This window comes from Homalodisca vitripennis, chromosome 2 (assembly GCF_021130785.1).
Source record: "Homalodisca vitripennis isolate AUS2020 chromosome 2, UT_GWSS_2.1, whole genome shotgun sequence".
Lineage (NCBI taxonomy): Eukaryota > Metazoa > Arthropoda > Insecta > Hemiptera > Cicadellidae > Homalodisca > Homalodisca vitripennis.
This window is the reverse complement of record NC_060208.1, coordinates 143,762,181-143,786,239: the sequence shown is the minus strand read 5'-3', so window position 1 is coordinate 143,786,239 and position 24,059 is coordinate 143,762,181. Positions and strand designations below refer to the sequence as shown.

The following is a 24,059-nucleotide window of genomic DNA, read 5'->3' as shown; positions in this document are numbered from 1 at the left end:
AATTTACTTATATTTAGGGGATTCTCATCATGCAATAGGGGTCTATTTTATTATTAGAAATATTTATGTAAAGGCACTATAGTATCAAATTAAGATCACTACATATTAAAAAATAATGTCTGTTTTGGATACCATGTCAAAACAGATAAACTTAATAAGTTTCTTTCAATAAGAGCGTGATTATTTCCCGTTTTCCCTGATACTTTCGGACAGACAGTATTTTAGAAAAACAAATCGGCACACATGTAAGCTATTCTCAGATGTGTAAACTAAAGATTTAACTAAATTTATTTGTGTATTTATTAACTCAGATAATAACTGGTTTAAAGATTATAATATATTGGCCCGACAAGACACACGTGAAATAAGAACGTTTTGGTCTCAACTCAAGTACTGTACTGAGTATCCAAGAATACACGCATTTACTAAACCGTGATGCGAATACTGAAATTTCTTCAGCAGTGACAATTCTAATTAATTGGGCTCCCATAAATGATCCTGTATGTTGGTTTAAAAGATTTAGAACTAAGCAACGAGTACGCAGCTAAAACGCCCTTTTTAGCATATTTAGGAGATGCCAGCAACCAATACTTTTACTAACCAGGAAAACTATTAAATCACAATTTAAATTAAAATAAACTACTTGTAATTAATGTTTAAAAAAATAATAGGGGACGTATAAATTAAAGAAATTGAGGCCTACTAGTCATTGATACTAACATACTACTAATGTTGATTCGAAAATTTACATGATGACTTGACATGAAACGTAATCATAACAAAAACAATTTACCATGTTTACTAGTGTGGTATAATAAGTAGGTACTGTTGAATACTAAAATGTAGACTGTATACATTTAAATACATGCCAATACCACTTGTGGCAATAAACTATTATTTTTAATAGCAAGTTTTCATAGGATATTTTTTCCATACATTACAAACTAAATTCTTTCTCGAAATGATTAGTTCATTAAAATATAAAAATGTTTTATTATATTCTATACCTCTTACATTCTTTCTCGCGGAAAGAGAATTTATTAATTGTTTATATAAGAAAAGTATTATTTTTTATGACAGTAGTGTCATTAATTTTTTTATTTTCGAAAAAAAAAACAATATTCTTGGTGTCACCCTGAAGTAAAATACCGATTATAATGAAACTTAGCTTGTGGAGTAATATAACAAAATTAAATGCCAAACAATTGTGTATATACCATTATTATTTACAATCAAGACTTACTTCAATGTCAATCACAACAATGATATTAGTCACGTGACACATGATAACGTGTGAGGTTATGTGTACGCCCATTACAAGATTAGACAATTGATAATGACGGACAGTTAACTGTTACTAACCGGACAGAATACATGCGGCCTCCAGCAGCAGACCTCGGTGCTTTTTGAACGTAGACATTGCTCTTGTCCGAGGGTCGGTTTATGGGTACCGAAGGGTTTACACTTGTTCCTACCGCCCAAACAGCGGGAACACTGACACTTCACCGGTGACACCGCTACATCAACTGCGGCTGCGGCGAGGCCGTCAACCGGCCGGCACGCGCAAGTAACAACCTGTTTGTGGAGGGGGGAGGGGGACCCCCACTACGCTGCCTTTTTGATACAGTAGTAGGTTACTCCTTTCACTTCTCTCCGAGCCCCCCTCCCACTCGAGCTTTGTTTGAGGGGCCATTTAATCGTCACTTCATGACGTAACAAAATTTATGAATGAACACATCACTGTTAGGTCAGACGAGATAGTCGATCTTCGTAGTGACTGATCGAACGCGACTTTCTGGTAAACCAAACTTTTACTTCGGTACTTTGAATATTAGATAATTTTCTTACACGAGTATAGTTTGTTTGCAGTCGATAATTAAAACAACAATATGATTGTATAAATTATAATTAAATGAGTAAAAAAAGAAACACATCTTAATAACAAAATTATTGTAAACATTTTAAACTAAAAGTTCCTGGATCTTTTGACGCAAAACTTTCTAGAGATCAGCTATTCATTCAGTTTTAAACATTTACTATACGGGTAATTTCAATTGGATCATTCCTTAAGTCACAATTAATCTCTATCTCAAGAAGAACCCCTAGAAAACGGACGTACTCACGTTAATAATAAATTTTACTTTCTGAAAATTTTGTTAAAAAAGGACTATTTATTGCAAAACAAACTTTGAATTGTGGAGATTTGAATGAAAACTATAATAAATCTCCCGATCAAATGTTTTCAAATTAAAAGTTATTACTAAAAATGTGCAATTAGGGTTATTGGAATATATGAATATTTTCATAATTGGATTAAAAGTTAATCAATAGAAATGTTTTATCAAAATATGTCCATTTAGACGTAATTTGTAAAGTCATTGTTACTGAAATTGTGTTAACAATTTAAATTTTAAAATACCTTATAATCCATTATTAAAAAAAACGGTTATGTGCTAATATGGAATTTAAAATTGATAAAAACGAAGTGTTAGAATATCACACGGTAACATATGATTCAAGTTTAATCATTGATACTAGTCTAATCAACTGTTTGATAGATAATCCAACGTGACGTCCGTTCTCTAAAAGTGCTCACATACCTACGTATGATAAAAATGTTAAACTGTCAAATTCAGTTAGTTATTTTTTTGATCAAGAGATGACTCTAAGACTCTGTCCCCTCCTACCACGAATTAATACAATTTTTGATCATTAATGAATAATAATCGCATTTGTCTGCACTATCGGCTAACAAAATTATCTATAAATCATATAACTTACGTTGTTAGAAACTTAAATACTTTTAGAATTTAAATTAATAATTTGATTGCGGAGTCGTTTGAAAGCGTCTTTATTAAACATTCAAAATACTCATCCGTTATATGGAACTAATAACAGTCACCACAGATATCTGACCCATACCGGATACAAGGATCTGACCAGTATAAATCATTGCATTTTGTTCCGGCAAGTTGTTCCTTCAATGTACCACAACGCAATACCGTAGCATAAGTGTATTCATATAGTCATCAAGATTTGTAGGTTAGACACGAAATCACTGTAATTTTTAACATTGAAAGCAATGTAAGGTATTTATGCAGTTTTTAATTTAACACTATATTAAAATATATAAACGGTTAATATTACACCTCATAAATACATCTAGAATTCGAACTGTTCCTCCCAGATTTTAAAATAGATTTTCACCTACTAATTCAAGATCTAATAGCCGCGTCGGGGCTGTTTAATTATTCCACATATGATATTTTCTATGATGAGAATTATTTACGTATCAAAAACTTAATATTTATTTAAAATGTTATTTTCCTTATAAACCATAAGTTTACTCTCATTCTGCTGTAACTTAATAGTGTGTCTTTTTTATTTATAATCTAAAGCTTCAGACCACCTTCAGTCTCTAACCAAAAATCTGTTTTTTTTATTTGTTGAGAACGTAGGTACACTTTATGTACACTTGACAATTAAGTTTCACATAACAATGGTGAAGTGTTCCATTATTACGAATATCTCTTTTGTTCTGTAAATTTGTTCTACGAATTGTATAGTCTGGCTGTATCTTCTGTGTAATATAAGTTATTATTAGATACCATGCATGAATTTGCAAAACACAATGAATTAAGTTTTAACTATCACTCGCTGCAAATACAATACGCTATTATCTGTCTAAATGTATGCTTATGCAATTTAAAATGTGTCATTGAAGTGTGTATATGTATATTTGCGCATATAAAACACATACACATTCAATGACACATTATTTATAACAATATAGCAAAGCAAACAAAGGCAAACAACAAAGATTTACTAATAAAGTAACAATTATATGTATATATTGTTATTTCAATTCAGTTACTGTAATGTTTGTACTAATGTATAATATAAATTGTATTTTCATCGCTATGTGTTTTTCTACACATTTATGCCCCATTTTACACAAATAAAGTGTTAGATTCTACTAAATTTGATTTCCCCTTATGACCAATCCTGAATGATTATACTACGAAACGATGTCTGATTATTCACCTATAGCAGTTCTACATCGCCTTGCTGTGACTTCCGAAAAATAGGACATTCATAGGTCAGACATTCGCTACTCATAAGGAATCTATACATTTAAAATCCATTAAAATCCTTATAGAAGCAATTGAGGTGGTTGAAATAAGATTAGACTACAATTCACTCAATACCTCGTTACGCCCAAAATGACAAAAGTTCAATTTACGAATTATATGATATTACAACACATTGAAGAAACAAACATACTTAAACAGCTTTTTTTAACATTCAGCAGTTGCCTGTTTGTATTTACATAAGAAGTAAGTAAGAACGAACACTAACAGAGAGACAATGTAACGCACACGATAATATCAACTACTAATTTAACTGGAGGCAATGTAACGTGGAATAAGGAATGTTTCAAAAGATAAAAAGAAACTTTAACACTAGAATATAATAATGTAGACTATCATTTAAAATACTGTATTATTTCTATTTAATATCAGCTTAAAAACAACATATTTAGACACTTCTTACAGAATAAAGCAAAGCTTTGCGCTCCTTTTTACCGAAGTGCGTGAGCTGCAATAAGATTTTCACCAAAACCCCAGCAGTCGTCTGGCATGTCCAAACTTGCACTTTCTTTCAACATACAGAACATCGAGGCTTTCTGTTAGATTCCTACACTATATAACCAAATATGTTTAAATGAACAAAAATTTAAATTTTGAGAATAATGTGGTACACTTTGGCTTTCAGACGCGCCGTGTCCATAATTAAAAATCTATCGTTCTTTAAAGATTTATAAGATCTTTTGGATTGTGTTCTGAGATTTTTTAGATAGTTTATTATAGGGTCATATTCTGCCGTATTTGGTTATGATAAAGCAAATGAAATACCAAGATTTTAGCACTACGTGTTACTCTTTGATTTTCAAATTTGAAGACCCAGCTATCATTAGCTTGTGACAGCCTGTGTGAATATATTGTAATTATAGCGTTAGGATTTCGTAATGTAATGTTTATAAAACATTTTTAGCGAATGTACATAGCTAAGAGGAAGACTAACCTGTGTACACTTCCACCTTGATCCTTTCGGTGTTTATGGGAAGTTTCCGATCCATATGAATATGTTTTATTTAGGTACTTTATACACATAGAGAAAATAATGAACGTAGTTAAGATATGTTGTAGATGGAGATAATATATTGGTACTGATAACTTACTTACATTAAAACATTAAACCAATATTTAACACTTTTATTATTTTGTGAGGCCTTTCGATAAGGCACTTTTGTGATGTGTCTGAAGAAGATATCTTTGATATCGAAAGGCCTCACAAAATAATAAAAGTGTTAAATATTGGTTTAATGTTTTAATGTAAGTAAGTAGTTAAGTTAGTTTGGTAAGTTATGTATACATTTTTGGGGAAAAGATTCTGTAGACCATCAAATTATTCGATATTTTATTCTGTTGTATTATCTCTTACATTCTTATGTTAATGATAAAATATCTTTTTTAAATTAAAGTATGTTTCATCCAAATTGGTGACCATTATGAGACCTTTGAGCTGTGGTGGAGGTAACATAATATGTCCATGTATATTACACACGAACACTCACATATCTCCTGTATTCCTCCCAATGGTTACCTCTTAAACCACTCTTTTATGCTTTCATCACTTTCATGAGTACTGCATTACATTCTTAATAATCCTTTTATATTGTACAATATAATCAAAAGATAAGAGACTTGCCATACATATCTCCATTCATCCAGATAATTCATATAACATTTTTTATTTATCAGGAATATGCCCGAGTACCATCGATCACGTTCAATGAATCTCACTTTCCATGGCCCGCTTCTTCCTTTTTATCTTGAACAACTTAAACCTGTTAATCTTTTGGTGCTCCACCTTCATTTCTGGTTTATTCCTTCACACTAAAAGGTCCGGTATGCGTTTCTGATCACTCAAAATTTCATTTTCCTTCACTCTTCAACGCTCTTGGTCTTCCTTGAACTATAGATCCGACAATACCTTAACAAGATGCATCAACAGACAGACTCACAGTGTACCAATAACCCGTATCCTATACATCTTCACAGTAGGAGCCACTAATTATCCTCTTATCTCAAGTGCTTCCTCTAAATATCTTCCCCCTTGTGAATGCGCATTTTCAATCTAAAATCAACACCTAAGATTCCTGGACGCTTATATTCTTATTAATATTATATACTAACACCTACATGGCGGCCGAAAGTCCAAAAGCAAGCAAGAATAGAACAAACAAAGCCACCCATAGCCGAGTAAGCACCCCAGTTTTCCAAGTGTTCAGTTTACCAAAGGGCAAAAAGCTGAAGACAGTATACGGTTACTTACAAACAAAGGTACAGAAGATACCCATTACTGATTCAACACAGCTGCTAAGGCTGTTGGCACTTCTACCATTTGAGTCCTTCTCTGTGCTCGGGGGTTCTGGGTCGTCATGGCGTCTACACGCCGCCGTCCGCATAGGGATGGTTCTATGATTGGTTCTTTCATCCGTGTCCATTGACTTTGGGTAATCGTGTATATCTTCGATGACCGGGTAAAGGGGGTAGTTATTTCTACTGTCGAACTCAGCGTTCATATCTGATGACTTTGGAGTGATCATGACGTATATAGTCGATGGCTGGCTCAAGCTGAAAGTAGATAAATACTTCAGGAGATTGAAAACGAAAGTTTGTTTCCAAAATGAACAAATTCTTCTTCCTTATATTCAGTAGAATTCAATATCCACGAATGAAAGAAAGGTTTTGAAGAAAAAATAGGTTGACCAGTTGTTTAACACGCAATTTGTCTTTTGTCACATGTTGCAGATACAAATTTTATGTAGATAAATGTATTATTGTATCACTGATTAAAAAAACGACTATAGCGCAAAAATAATGTTTAATTTGATTTGCTAATATGTTAAAAAATTTTACTTTCACTTCCAGGTTTCAGATAGATACCGTATATTGATAAGAATTCTGTAGTATATAAAGTACTGACTATAACTTGACAACTCTAAAGTTAAATTTTTAAAAGTCCATCTTAAACAAATCATTTTTCTTGTTGCACTTAAAGATTTCTCGATTTTTCAACGAATTAAAATAATTTTACTAAAATTATTTTAATTCGTTGAAAAATCGAGAAATCGTTTAGTACAACCAGAAAAATGATTTGTTTTAAATGCTCTATGGACTTAAACATGTTATCCATTAATTATTTCATTAAATGAGCAATAAAGTTATCTATATGTATGAGTTAAACTACTTCTATGGCTTATATACTTATACAGGGTGATTCAAAACTAAACGGCAATCTCTCGAGAGAGCTTATTCTATAGCTAAAAACAAGTAAAAAAAGTTCATATAACCATATGCCCGGAAACGCTTCGTTAGCGAGTTACGCCCTAGCGAAAGATTTCGCCCGGATTTCAGAACCCTTGGTGAAGTCAGGCCGTATAAAAATGGTAAAGGTAGTTACAAAGATACAAATACGATTGTTTTTTTTATGTTTTTATATCTGACAAAAATTTATTAAAATTCGTCCCAGAGCTGTAAATGCAATACTTTCAGAGATATCTTACGTAAAACACAAGAATCGGTGCAAAAGAAATAACACATTTTTGTGTTTTAACGTAAGATTACTTCTATAAAATGTTAAATAAAGGTAATTTTTTTCTTAAACAGATTTGTAGAACATTTAATTCTGAAAAGATTCATGTGAATTACTTAGGAAAAAAATTAATAATAGGTATTGAAATTTAGCTTTATTTAAAAAATTAAACAGACGCACAAAAATGCATATTCTTATCTGCATAAAATATTAACTAATGTTTAGGTTTGTGAGTAACAGCTGATCATTTATTCAACACTTTTTATCGTCATATTTTCTTTGCAAAGGTTGGCAATATCAGCTGATCAACAATTAAGTTCATGAAGTAATATTTGAATAACCTTTATGGAGGTTTTTTGTATTGTGGCGTGTGAAGATTGTATTTTGTGAGATCCAGTGATTATTTGGAATATTTTATACAAGTGTATAAAATATTTTATTAAAATATTTATTTTTAAAATATTTTATTAAATATTTTTATAAAAGTGTATGTAATTATCTTAGTAAATAATGGCAGATAATGTAAATGGTATGTATTCGTTTGAAGAGTATACGGACATGATTACTGATTTACGGCAAAGTTAACAAGAATGGTTTAGCTGCAGTTCAGGAATATCGTGATACTTTTCCACATCGAAGAACACCTGATCGCAAAAACATTTGAAGCTGTGGAGAGACGACTTAGAGAAACTGGTAGCTTTAAACCGAAGCGAATAGATTACTGGTCGTCAACGTAGCGCAAGGAACTATAATAATGAACAAGCATAATAAATGCTGTAGAATTATCACCAACCACAAGCACCAGACGATTATCACGTCAGTTAAATATTTGCCAGTCAAGCGTATGGCGGACACTTCATGAAGCACAGTTGTACCCATTCCATATAACACGTGTTCAAGACTTATTACCGCAAGATCTTAATAAACGGAAGATGTTCTGCCGCTGGTTAAGAAGAAATTGTTTACGACATCAGTATTTTCTTCGGCGTATTCTCGTTACTGATGAATCCTGTTTTACTAGAAATGGAATTGTAAATTTTCGTAATACCCCATACTTGGGCGTACGACAAACCACATGAAAAACTGCGACGAGGCATTTTCAAACATACATTTTCAGTCAATGTATGGCTTGGTGTTCTGGGTGATAATTTGATTGGTCCATTTTTCCTCCCTAATCGACTTAATGGAGTAGCGTACTTAAATTTTTTAAGAACAAACCTGCCTACCCTCTTGGAAGATATTCCTGTTCAAAACAGAATAAATGCATGGTTTTATGCACGACGGAAGCACCTCCACATTTTTCTAATGATGTGAAAAACTATTTAAATGATAACATACGGTAGACAATGGATTGGTCGAAATGGACCAGTAAAATGGCCACCACGTTCTCCTGACCTCACGCCAGCAGACTTTTTCTTATGGGGTTGGATTGAAGTCAATTGTTTATTCAAAACGGATTAACACCATAGAGGAGTTACGTAATCGCATTACAGAGGCGGCAGAAGGAAAACTATCAAGAATGCTCCAAACGTTATGAAACGCGCTAGAAAAGAGTGGATTCGTCGTGCGAAAACGTGCATTGCTACCAACGGGAGGACACTTTGAGCAACTATTATAGGTGATTATTACAGTTTTATAAAGGTAAATTACATTTTATGTTAATGTTCAGTCTAGAATAAATGATCAGCTGTTACTCACAACCTAAATCATAAGTTAATATTTTTATGCAGATAAGAATATGCATTTTTGTGCGTCTGTTTTATTTTTAAATAAAGCTAAATTTCAATACCTATTATTAATTTTTTTCCTAAGTAATTCACATGAATCTTTTCAGAATTAAATGTTCTACAAATCTGTTTAAGAAAAAAATTACCTTTATTTAACATTTATGGAAGTAATCTTACGTTAAACACAAAAATGTGTTATTTCTTTGCGCCAATTCTTGTGTTTTTACGTTAAGATATCTCTGAAAGTATTGCATTTACAGCTCTGGGACGAATTTTAATAAATTTTTCAGATATAAAAACATAAAAAAACAATCGTATTTGTATCTTTGTAACTACCTTTACCATTTTTATACGGCCTAACTTCACCAAGGGTTCTGAAATCCGGGCGAAATCTTTCGCTAGGCCGTAACTCGCTAACGAAGCGTTTCCGGGCATATGGTTGTATGAACTTTTTTACTTATTTTTAGCTATAGAATAAGCTCCCGAGAGATTGCCGTTTAGTTTTGAATCACCCTGTATATCTTATCAATAGCTCCTTTTATTTGAGGTTCATTAAAGATATTACATAAGTTATAACAAGTCAGCTAATGATACCCTGTGATATTACACTGAAGGCTGTCTATCGTGTGTTATATGCCGAATAATAAGCTCTATACGTATAATAATAAGGGATTTCGAAACAATTGCGTTTAAAAATGAATTTATTTGATTTTAGGTGCTTTCTTTTGTGTTTCGTTATTAGTCCATTATCGGAAATCTCATGATCCCGCTGGTCAAAAGTAACAGTACATTTTCTCAGTTATCTCTCAAAGTACTAAACATTTTGATGCTTATGTTTTACTCGCTCACAATATATCATCAGGCAGACACTGTTATTATAATATTGTCAATACATGGTTGACATGTATATACAACTCGTACAAGGTATAGGGCGCGGTACACCACGTGTTGTGTAACAGTGTTCGCCGAAGTTTCATGCAAAATTTTAAGTCTACCTATACTGAGTGATAGACTTCGGTAAAATCCAAATCTGGAAGTGACTTGTTGAAACATTTTAATGTCTTTTCCATAACAATATTCTTACTGCTGTTATTAGTATTGTCTGATCACGTAGATATCGCGTCGCATATGATTTATAGGTGAGCTCTCACACGTGATTGTCACCCAATCTGGATAAGAATTGAAGGGGGGGGGGGGGTTAGCTGCTGACTCAATCCAGGCAGTGTCCATGAATCAGACAACGGCACCGCGGCGCCGACTGTCTGGCCCAACCTTATGACTATCGGAGCTGACGTCAAAATCAATAACAGCTGGTTGGTTAACAAATTCGCCGAAACCGCATAGTGGTACAAGATTTTAATAAATTATGGCCTAGTTCTCTAAGCATCCATGTATTTGTATTAAAGTATATCTTTTGTATTGTTTTTGAAACATTGTTACGGAGGTAGCTATTATATCAGGTTGTCAAGAGGAATAAATCATTAACTACACGCAAAAATAACTCAATACACGTAAACACATTTATCTCAATCGAAACGGATATTCAATACTTTAGAATAAGTTTCTTATTTTTAAGAAAATCTCCGGTATTTACAATTAAAAACTACAGTTATTAGTAGTGTATTGTTTTCTTATACTTTCCCTTCCCCCGAAATAACAAATAATTCTATGATAAAACTTTCTATGTAGTTCTCATCTCATCAAGCTCTTTAATACAACATGCTACTTGATATAAACATCGATAATGAGCCGTACAACTCAGGATATTGTCACTTGCTAATGACAAAAATACGTACATTTGTATGTCCATTCATATGTTGACGTATAGAAGTACATTTTTAAACGTTTTTATTAGCTCGGGTTCTTGTCTGTTAAGAACACATTTTGTAACCGAAATAAATGTTTTGTCCTTTAACTTTAGTCATAAATTTATAATTTGCCACTTAGACATTTTTATTTATTATGATTATATAATAATATTTTTGAAAATTAATTTAATAATTAAATGTGTTAAATTATTCTCATATTAAACATTACATTAGTTGTATTATTGACAAAAATACAGTAAATTTGTTTGCTACTTATTTAAATTTTTAGTAAAACAACTAATAATTAATACATTATTTTAATATAATAAATAATTTAATATTTCAAAATGATAATGCGAATATAAAAAAGTATTAAAATACAATCATAAATAATATCAGTTTTTAAAACGTACTAAAGATAATTAAAATAATTTCGTCTATTTCATCCAGATTCATAATCTAATTCAGATTTTACTCTACTAACAGTTTGTATCGGTAAGTTTCAATATATTATATATAATTCTAAACAAAAACGTAAGAAAAAACTGTTGTTAATTATATTTATGCATTACTTTTACATTTCCTGCACCCCGCGTTGTGTTTGTATTTAATATGCGTTTCTATAAGTCACTTAATTCGCGAACCTAATCGAAAAGTATTAAATTGCTGTTTTTTTAAATATTCATATAAGATGTGTAAAGCGGTACATCCGTTAACATTTACTTATAGATTTATAATAAATACCAATTTTTAAATACTAAATTATATTGAAAAATAATTCAATTAAGAAATTAAGAAAACTTCAGAACTTATAAGGGTTATTTCATTATGGAAAAAGGATAGTCATTTTATACAAAATATAAATTATTAAACTGTAATGGTTAATTCTAAATATTCATCTTACCGTATCTTTTGTTACTCCTTCAGTCCAAAACAAAAACAATTCAAGAACTTTACTTAAAAGAATAAAACGTTATTGGATTGATTAACCAACGTGCACAGTAATATATATTTTGTGTAGTGTTAACTATGCAACTAACCTGAGAAACACGTATAGGCGATATGAATCTTTACGAGGTCTCAGCTTTCAAAGTTGGTTGATTTATGTTCCATTGTGAATATAATAAATTATAGTCAATGGTTATCAGATTAAGTTTTTAATTGTCTGAAAAATGAATGCATTTGTTCGTATATAAATGGCTTCTATTGTCTCCGGTAATACGGCGTAAATTATAACGAGAGTTCTGACGTAAGCATTTTATCACCACAATTTCTATAGCACCGTCTTCAATGATTGCTTTACATTATATTTATATAACTCTAATATACTTGTCTTATTTTGATATAAATTTGAAATATATTGACCTGAGAAATATTTATATCGGATTTTAAAATCGCTCCATGCTACTTACATATAAATATTTTTTTGATAAATATTTTGCTACTTACAAAATGCTACGTTATATTTATCTTACTGCACAGAATTTATGTCTAAATCACATACAGGCAAATTTCTCGACTGATAATAAGTTATCATATACAGAGTGTTCCAAAAGTCCTACCGCTCGCTAACTTTTAGAGAAAGTTAAAATCTCCTTTAAGGACATGTATAACACTTGTTGAGAATATCTTTGATTGATTTTTAAATTACCCATTTCAGGCAAATTATAGAGCGTGAATGGAAATTTTACATGACTAATCCAGTAATATCTCAAATTAAACTGTGCAATGCTCTTGTAAGATGAAACCAAACTAACAATTTTCAGCTTTTTCTAAAGTGAGTTATCAATCTATGGGTTAGTGTTAAAAAAAAACCATTTACCTTTTCCACCAAAATACTTTTCTGCACAATCTCAAAATTGGAGTAAATTAACAGTTACTCGATGGTTCATTGCATAGCCTATACAATTTTAATCTCCCTCCACTCCTATTTTGGTTCAAACATTAAAACGTACAACAGGAGTTTAATCTGTTCTAATCTTAGATTGGAGGGGGTAAAACTGAAGTACAATTATATAGCGCTTTTTGGTACAAACAACGTCTCTGGTAATGCCTGTAAAATGCCGATACTCTCTCAAATTATCCATTGTCCGTAGAGAGATTTAAATAAAGCAATTGTACCACAGAATCTTTAAATTAATTAAAAAAAAATACGTACCTGACGATTGCTACTTACATATACAAAAGTAAAGGAATATACTTTTAGTTTTTGATTACTTACGTACACAAATAGAGACGCACATATTGCAACGGCAACATAGTCTGGGACAGCAAGGGTTGTAAGGAGGAATAACATGAGGAGGGGTGTCCCGATTCCTGGTTTCAGACTTCTTGAATTTCTTCGATGGCACAATCCTAGGCTGCATGGGTGTCCTTGCTCTGGATTTATTAGGTAAAGGTTTAAGCTGGTGGATAGAAAACTCTCTTCTAGAGGCCCTTGGTCTCGAAAAGAGAATAGGTTGTTGCCGCGGCACATTGCTAGGCTGTGGCTGTGGAGGTGGATGCTGTGATGTAGAAGCAGGGGGTTGTTGGAGTGTAGGAATATGTTTTGGCTGTGAGAAATGAGTATGGTGTGACTGAGTTTTCAGTTCTAGTTCGCGTTTAGGCCTCTGGCTATGATCTGATGATGGCGTATGACTCCGAGTAAGGGGTGAAGTACGAGCCACTGTGTGTGAAGGATTCGATAGGCCTCTTCCCGTTACTCCATCATAGGGCTTTTTCATTCCCACCTATTGAAAGGGTATTTCATATTAAAAATATTGTACATAAACATTATTTTACAAATTGTTAAATAGTACAGTAATAATCATAGTGACAGTATTATAAATTATTGAAAAATATACGTACGCGATCGAAGAATATTATCTCTAAGTCATTTCACACAGTATAATTTATTATGGTATGATGGTCTCAGAAATATAGGCTGGAGAACGACCATAAAGTAACAGTTTGAAATATTTGTTTTTATAAACAATGATAACCTAACTAAACCGTGATCTCGGAATAGTTTCCGCAAATTTACTTAACAGCTGAGACAGTATAATTAGTCAATAATAATAAATAAACATTGAAGAAGGAAATTGAGTAAATCTACAAATAACGTAGGTATGGTAGGAAGAGTTGATTAAATTGAACTTTGAGTTTAGCTTCAGTTTACCTTTCTTTTATTGCAGGGTCTTGTGTCTGACGCAATAGAAGGAAGGCGAACTAGATCTAAACTCAAAATGCAATTGATTTAACCGTTCCTACCATAGCTAGGTTATGTGTAGAAAACTCAGTTGCTCCACCGTGCTTAGAGATCGTGTATATCACATGGTAGTGCACTCAACTTTATACCTGATGAGACAATGAGACTACCACTTCACCTATTTATAGGTGTCTCTGATATCGAAACAATGTAAATGTTTCATTTTTGAGCTCCTTTGTCGTCGACTTTTTTGGATCTCTTCAGACGAACATGACTCCAGATTCCAGGAGTCAAGTCTGAGACAGTATCAAATATCAGACGTTACAATAAAAGGAAGATGAACTGGAACTAAACTCAAAATTTAATTGAGTAAATATTATGCATACTAACAGTTAGTAAAATTATCAAGGATTCAAGGATGGCACCGTTTCAATTCATAACATAGTTACAACCGTTGTTATACAAATGAGAGCTCTGTTTGGAATATGAGACAGACTCTCATCGTAAAGTTAACCCAATAAATTTAATAATTTTCAATTAACCATGAATATGGCGAATGGGAAAACTAATATTAGAAATAAGCACATGCGCTATATTTGTCATACTTTAAAGCAAAGTGAGATTTTATTCTGAAGAATTTCTTTTTCAACGAGTACTTCAAATGTTTTAGGACTTTATAATATCTTTAACTGGCTATTTTAACAATCTTTAGACTTACTATTATGTCATTACTGGTTGACAATTTCAATAAATATCATCCAAAATTGTTAAAAATTAACTTACAGTGTTAAAATAATATCTTTCTAACCAAAGTTCTTCATTATGACTTAATTATGAATATTTTAAGATAATTAGTCAAAATTTCAAATCAATCAAGTATTTAGGATTAAAGAAAATGGAATAAATGTTTTCATGATTATATTGTAACAATTGAAATCTATATATATAAAAGAAAGTCGTGTTAGTTACACTATTTATAAGTCAAGAACGGCTCATCCGATTTGGCTGAAAATTGGTAGGGAGGTAGCTAAGAACTGGGAGAAACACATAGGATACTTTTTATCCCGTTCCCGATTCAGGATTCCACCCCACTGGTCTCTAAAAGTGACGGAAATACCCGTAAGAAATGCATTACAGCAAACATGTGTTATTAATTGAAAGGGCCTGTTCAAATTGAATCAGCTGTTCTTTGTAAACATATATAATGCAACAAAAGAAATATATGTTTATATCATTTAATTACCATTTTAAATTTCTTTACATTTATAGTTTTAAAGCATAGAGTAAGCTTAAGAGAAACAGCAAATTTTGTTTCAACTGTTTCTGCAATCACTGTTAAGCATAGACTTTACTATCCAGATAATACAAATCAAATTTTAATTTTTTACAATTCAAAGCAGTTATCTCTGCATCTCCAAGTCAGATACGTACATTATTTGCTATCATCATTTCGACATGCTTTCCATCGAACCCATCTAACCTGTGGCACAAATACAAGGATAATATGGCAGAAGATATTTTACATCAAATTCGTGTCAGTTCAATAAATTACGATCTTGAAATGAATGAGGAGATACATAATCGGGCCTTGCTCTTGGTCGAAGACATGAGTTATCTCATGTGTGGTAGTTTATTAGTCAGGTTAGGAATGCCAGCGCCAAATCGTAAAATGAATGACGCATTTAACACGTTCGCTACCAACCGGCACATATATGTGCCGGTAGGTAGGTCCATTAAAATAGACCACCATTGTATGAGTTGGGCACTTCTCACAGACCAGCTCAAAGTAGTGTGGTCATTACCGTAGCCCAAGAGTACAACTTTGTTCAAATCAATTTATATATCATTTTGTAGCCTTAGGCAAACGTTTAATTTGATTCCACATCCTTTTTTTTACGTTGTATACATTTTGGCTAGTGGCACATATATGTGCCGGTCGGTCAGTAGCAAAAAATTAGGCTTAGGCTTGACCTCAAATATAATCATTTTCTAGTTGAAAATCAAGTAAAAACTGCCATAACTGTGTTAGGACACATTGGGAAAATAATAAAAACGAGTGTTGACATGGTAGTTATGTGTATTGTACAAACTAAAACAAGATCTTTGGATAAACACTTTGGAAATAGCAGAATATGTTATAAAAAAACACACACACACACAAATGTCTCTTATTTATAAACTTCATTTAGGTGAGCTACATTTTTATCTTTGACATAAAACAGTTAGGAAATAAAAATGTCTTAGGTAACACACTTTTTGTTTTAGTTTTTCACTTGTGCCATTCACTGAAACACTCTGGCATGCAAAGTCCGAATTTATTGCCCTTTTCATCTGTGCAGCTGGAACATGTGAAGAAAGTTGTTTTCCGCTTCTTCTATCTTATTCTACAAACATGACACCATAGCCTCTTGTTCAATTTGACTGGGTCATGGCTTTTTTGACCTGAGACCTTGAACTGCACCAAGGAAGAAATTGTGAACATACCGAGAGACCAAGCGGCACAAATATGTGCCAGACATCCCTGTAGACCGATATGAAAGAATGAAGACGAAAGAATAGACCGATCGTTACCACAGCCCTTTATTTAATAAGACTACACTGGCACAAATATGTGCCGTCGGTCCACTGGAACTGTACCAAGCGGCACAAATATGTGCCATCGGTCTATGAGAATCAACTAGCCGGCACATATGTGTGCCAGCCGGTCCATATTAACGAAAAAGTTTTTACATTTCGGTAGCGAACGTGTTAATCGAGAATTGGAATGGGTACGTGAATATGATCACCAGGAATTAGATTTAGTAGTTCAAACAAATGTGCCCCTGATGAACCCCAACAAAAGGAAGTTTATGATACATTAATGAAGGCAATTGATGATGGAAACGGTGGTTTATATTTACATGGTGGAACTGGTAAGACATCCCTTATGTCAGTAGTTTTAGCCACTGTTCGTGCAAGATCCAACATTGCAGTTTCAGTTGCTTCTTCTGGAATAGCAGCCACATTGCTAGAAGGATGTCGTACGGCACATTCTGCATTAAAATTGCCGTTAAATCTTCAATATATTGAAGAACCAACGTGCAACATTACAAAGCGCTCCGCTATGGCGAAAGTTTTATCAGAATCGAAGATCATCATCTGGGACGAATGCACAATAGCGCATAAACGTGCATTGGAAGCAGTTAACCTAACATTGCAAGATCTACGTAATGACTCAGAATGTTTTGGAGGCGCAACTATTTTACTGTCTGCCGATTTCCGCCAAACATTGCCAGTAATTCCCAGATCGACTGCTGCCGACAAAATAAACGCTTGCCTCAAATCATCGAATCTATGGCGCTATGTTAGGAAACTTCAGCTGACAACAAACATGAGAGTTGCATTGCTGAACGATACATCTGCTGAAGATTTCTCTGAGTAATTGTTGACTATCGGTAATGGTCGATTACCTGTCGACGAATCGAGCGGATTGATTTCATTTCCTCGGAATATCTGTAACTTTGTCTCATCGAAAATCGAACAATACTTTACTGATGATACTTGGTGTATTAGTAATGATGTTTGGGAATACTTTATTGATGAGTTCAATAAAGTATTAGGCCTGGAGTACTAATTGCAGTGAATTATAGCGGGCATGATGACTACCTTTCTTGGTTTTTAACAGGCAGAATATATTTATAAGTGTAAGTAACCAGTTGATGAGTTCATCAATAAAGTATTCCCAAACATCATTACTAACCTCAAAAATAATGAATGGTTGAGTGAGCGAGCAATTTAGGCAGCTAAGAATAAAGATGTAGATGACTTAAACTACATAATTCAGAATGAGATCATTGGTACACTGCATTCTTTCAAATCTGTTGACTGTGTAACAAATGAAGATGATGCCACCAACTATCCAATTGAATATTTAAACTCCTTGGATGTACCTGGCACAATTTACAAATAAATATTGGTTCTGTAATAATCATGCTTCGAAACTTATGCCAACCAAAACTGTGCAACGGAACAAGTTTGGTGGTAAGTAAATTGATGAACAATTTGATTTACACCACAATACTCAAAGGTGAGGAAATTCTCATTCCGAGGATCCCGATGATCCCACCCGACATGCCATTTGAGTTTAAACGGTTTCAATTTCCGATCCGTCATGACTGTAAATAAGTCACAAGGCCAATCGTTGAAAGTTTGTGGTCTTAATCTCAAACATCCATTTTTTCCCATGGTCAATTAAATGTGGCATGTCCACGGGTCGGAAGACCATCCGCGTTATTTGTTTTCGCGCCTAATAAAAAAAACAAAAAATGTAGTTTATCACAAGATGCTACAATAAATGGAAAATAAAGAATCATTGAATAATGATATTTTTTTATTTACAATTATCCTAATTTAAAAAGTAAAAAATGTGATCATGTGATATTGCCTTTAAGGCGGGACAAAGTTCGCCGGGTCAGCTAGTAACTTATACTATAATATAAATTCTAATGCAATATTACTTGCAACAACTATTTTAGTTACTGTTCAACAAATTACCAAAAATACTGGAAGGACAGTTATAAAATTCAGCATAACAAATTAATTAGAATGTTTACACACAAGTTTGTTATTACGCTGTTGTTGACATACGAGATTCTTGACACCCATGATACAGATTTATATAGCCGACAGGGAAGCTTTCATTGATTATTTAAGACAAGCTAATTAAGATTAGTAATGTATATATATATGTAATATATATAAATTACTAATATATATATATATATATAAATTACTAATCTTAAATATATATATATATATATATATATATATATATATATATATATATATATATATATATATATTACTTCTGGCTGTTTTATTTAATTATTTTCTAAATAAAATATTAGTTTCGATATTACCTTCCCCCCTTAGATAAATGTTAAAAACTAATTTAAATTTCACCACTTTTCTTAGGGAATGTTTGAAAGCTTTGCTGTAAAAATGCTAATAGAACGACAGAAATCAATTTTGTTGTAATTATTTTAGCTCTTTAAATCTAAATCTTTTTTTCTCTTTTCTACATTGGCATCTTAGCCAAGTCTTAGTTGTATAATACTTATACTACACTCAGCAATAATGGTTATGTCTTCAGCACATCGTGTTTATACATTATGTTTAATTAAATTTAATAAGTTTTTTTTTAAGAATATTGTGGGAAACGTTTCTCGAATAATCACCAGCCTTTAAATTAATCTCAATAAACATCTTGCATTTATTTTTAATTCACTTCCTTAGAATAATCTGTTCTCTCGCAAGCAACATGACACCATATATATTTCTATTTGTACTAAGTAATATAAATAAGAAATAACAGTGGTAATAATTAGATTATAATTGGAATATTTATACATTAAACTTAAGAGATCTCTCTACGATGTCGATATTACGGGTCCCTCAGCCTTCTTCAATCCACACAATGGACATGCGTATTGTTATGTGTAGCACTGTCATGTGTTTATATTTGGAAAAAAGAGTAATTTGTACTTTTTAGTGGATTGAGTCAAAATTACAATTCATTACAAAAGTACAAATTCCAGACGTACCCCGATTGTGTGCTGAATTTGTGTTTCACAGCGGCATTTACGTACAATTTTTAATGTGGAAGGTGCCTTAAAATTGATAAAACCGTAGGGATCATTAGGTCAACCCTCAGTGGGTCCAAATTTGAAACAAGCAATGATTGTTTTGCGTTTATACTACCAAATAGTGGTAATTTTAAAATTTCTATTGTATAGTGTTTGTTGACGTGACAACGTCTTAAATTAGGTTGCGGCTCGGAGTCACTCATGAAAAAGTGTAACGCCCGGTAACGTTACGATGCCCGTCCAGTGGGTCCGCCGCACGGGATCCGCACGGGATAAAGCAGATAACTGTGGGACCGCCGCACGGGATAAAGCAGATAACTATGTTTATTCGTGAAAATGTGGAGTGCTTAGATTCGTCATTTACAACAACTACAACAATAAAGGTAAATAATTGTACACTGATTTTTCATTATCGTAAACTATGATTGATTGATTAATTGTTAGATTGACACAAAAGTTGAGAAACTGAGTTTATAGGTTATGTCATACTATTGACAAATGTTGATAGTGTTAAGTAAATTATTAGTTTAAATCACTCTGCAATCAATCGTAATTCAGTCGATTGAGAAGAAACAGCGCGTATTGCTAGTCAAACATTTAAAATAACAAATTATAACCTCTAACCTGTCATAACAGTGCGACCAAACAAACGAACTAAACCGACCAATCACCACGCGCGGAGTTAGAATTTAACTGTGTTTAGCAAGAATTTCAAATTCCAATTTTAGTAAATGTTTTATTCAACTTTACCATTTACAATAACAAATTTTAATTAATTTCAAATTATGTACAATGTTTTAGTAAACAAAATATATTTCTATAGTTAAAATTTGTGCAATTCTTATTTTCATTCAATTCCTTGTTCCTATTGTGCAATTTAATAATATTCATATCAATAAATATTCTACCGAGAAAAAGATGTTGTCACGTAAAATCTTCGCCCGTAAAACCGACTTTACAGGCAACCATAATTTTTTTTTAAATAAGAAAAACTTTATGTGTTATTCCATCGCCTACTAAAGAATAACTAAAATTCAAGAAAAAAAAGCGTTGTTTATGTATAATGAAGAAACAATCGAGCGCAGTGTTAGCCCGTGACCATTGCAGATGGAAACACTAAGAAACGCATGAAACCAGATGTGGAATTTTGTATGGCACAAAGCCATCAGGGGACAGTGGGTCCGTTTTACACTGTAGAGACATACGTTTCGATATATCGATACTGTATCAGGTTAGCAGAGATACATATCTTTGGGGAAGTAATACCGCGAACTACAGCAAGCTGGGTTTCTCCAAAGTAGGCTTATACTCTATATATACAGGGTGAGTAAAAAGGTCAGAACCATCTATTTTGTTCTAAAGACTAAATACAGATATCCTTTGGGTGGTGGTGCAATGTGGAAAGGAAGTTTCATTGGTGATTTTAATTTTTTTTGTGTGTCCCAAAAATGTGGAATTTTGTAGCCAACTCAAAAGTTTTAAATACAAACCCCTCACAAGTGACCCTCATTTGAAGAACACACCAAAATAAAAATAATTATGGAAACTAGAGATCGTTATCCAGAGTTACCAGAACAATATTTTTAATAACTTACCACGTTGCCAAGTCAAATCAAACGTTCAAACTAGAGTTCGACTACTTGGCAGTGAGACAAGATTAGTGTGAGCACGTCTCTCACTGTAAGAGAATTGCTAAGCTTAGTTTTGTCTCAATCTACTGGTAAAACGTCCACTATAAAATGTTTATTTGACCAGTTAGAATTTCAGTTACGTTCTTTAGAAACGTTAGGAGACACAAGTGATATGTATACCTATATGCTGTTTCCCATGGCAGGATCAGCTCTGACAGAGCTGATCTTAAGAGAACGACAGCGACAACAGTCTTCCCGCCTTAGCTTAGTTGTAGACAGAAAGATAAGTCACAGCCGCAAAAACATAACTTGGGAGGGCTTTTAACATTTTTGAGGCTTGAGGTAGAAGCAGAAGAAAGATTATTATTAGCTCATAGTACATTTTCTCAACATGATAGTAAGACTAATATGTTAGGTACTAATAAGAAAGATAAAGTAGGCCTGTAAATTGTGCGATTCAAAATGAAAGGTTGTATAAAACTTTGCCTACTATTGCAGGTTTAGTTGAATTTAAAGTTCATATGAAGCCTAAACCTTGTGTTGTATAGGTTGTGAGAGTTCTTATTCTAGTGCAGGCTGTTTGAAAGCCAGTAATATGAGTTTGTCTGATAGAAAAGAAGTGAATGATAAAACGGTTATTTTGCTTGTTCTATAATAGGGCACCCGCTTTTCTAAAATGCATAGTTTGTAATGGCCATCAATATACCTCTTTTATGTCCTAAGTTGGATGACAGCGACAAACCACAAGAATCTACAAAGGTTGAACACAAATCAGCTTAGGACTGCAATAATGAAGTAAGTCTTCACAGCAACATCGACAACAAAGTATAACTTCAAACTCTAAGTCACTCTTATCGGCGAGGAAAAAAATAACTTGAGGGCTTTGATTGATACTGGATGTCAACGAACCTATATAAGACAATCTTATGTCAAAAAACAAATTATATTTATTTAGAATCAGTGACTATGGGGGCCATCACCATACTTTTTGGAAACGTTGTTGAGTCTCTTATTAAGATTCGACTCCTAAAGTTTCATAATAAGTTTCTTTTTCCTTGATGGTGGTTTGGTCTCGGGCGCCCAGTATGGCTTTAGGAATGGTATTTCCACAGTGAGTGCAGTTACTTATCTAGCTAGTAGTGTACTGTACTATATGTTTTAAGCATAAGCTAAATACTGGGTAACGCTCTGTGACCTCAGTATGGCCTTCGATTGTATCTACCATGGTTCATTGCTTAAAAAACTACGGTACTACGATACAAATCAAGGGTAGAGTACAAGAAACGGCCCCGGTTTTTATGCCGTTGAATATAATCATCGATACTTAATATTTGCATCTTAAATACTAGACTATAAATCGACATAAAAGTATCTATAGTCCTCAATAACAATCATATGTTTGAAATTAAAATATGAATTTAATATTTACAGTGATGATATCATAAATAATAAATGAACCAGACAATCAAACAAATTATTTTAACCAAAAATAGGAAAACTCATAATTAATTAAGAAATGATAACAAACATTTGGAATACAAAATAAATGATAACGTAACAATAATTAGAATATATGAAAACCTGTCGCACTATCTATATATTTTCCTGGGTAGTAATTCTTGACTGCTTTTAGGAAATTGTTGAACGCGTCCTCTTCAGAAAATCGTACCTCTCTTCTATATAAATATTTGCAGAGATAATTTGCGAGAAGGTCGGCTGGTATATCACTTTTCGAACTGCGTTTTACGGCTCTCTACAAGCTTTCAACTGCCTGAGTGTTGGCACCAGTTGCTGGGTCTATACATTTTTTGCTATGATTTACGTTAAAATGGACTAAACCACAATCACTCAATCCAAAATACGCTTATGTCTGTGACTATGGTTGTTTCATGGTTTACATGTTTTAACATGAGAGGAATGAGGGATTTAATATCTCGTTTATTTTCAGAACAAATCTCAATTCTATACCTACCACCTCGGTTTTGTCCTTCTAGGTTTCAATCAAATCTATAATCCAGGTTCCTTCTACCAACCTCTCTTTGTTTACGTTTCGTTTTCCAGTTTTGTACTCATCAATTTCCATCACCATTCCAGGACCTCCAAGCGTTTCTTCTCTATTAAACTGTTCAACAAACCATACCAAAACAAACTTCCCTAAAAAAACGACACCCAGTCATATATCGTACTTCTTGGTGGGCTGTCTAAATCCGAACTACACTCAGGAATTAAAAATCATACTTTTTCTGATTTCTGGAAAAGAAGTACATTAAACTCGCAATGTTGCGCAGCCCAAACTTTGATCCTTCAATTAAAAAAAGAAAAACTATTCTTTATTGCATTTTTACTAAAATTATATCCACCATTACCTTCTTTTTATGCATCTTAAGACGACCATATTAGCTCCTCTCACAGTTACATTT

The 24,059-nt window shown here is 32.9% G+C and overlaps 1 protein-coding gene across 3 annotated transcripts in view; it reads right to left on the bottom strand.

Annotated features, from left to right (window-relative positions):
* LOC124354830 (putative phosphatidate phosphatase) overlaps window positions 1–14,187 on the bottom strand; it is an 84,424-nt gene extending 70,237 nt beyond the window's left edge. Inside the window, exons 1-2 of one of the 3 annotated variants that reach the window (XM_046805577.1) lie at window positions 14,045–14,187; window positions 13,419–13,926 (exon numbers count right to left, since the gene is read on the bottom strand). In XM_046805577.1, the coding sequence (XP_046661533.1) occupies window positions 13,419–13,920 (502 nt within the window). In that variant the 5' untranslated portion in view covers window positions 13,921–13,926; window positions 14,045–14,187. Of the gene's footprint in view, window positions 1–1,362; window positions 1,551–6,399; window positions 6,686–13,418; window positions 13,927–14,044 lie in introns of those variants that run through there. The other 2 variants (XM_046805578.1, XM_046805579.1) reach the window with 2 other exon arrangements.
* Window positions 14,188–24,059: the final 9,872 nt, after the last annotated feature.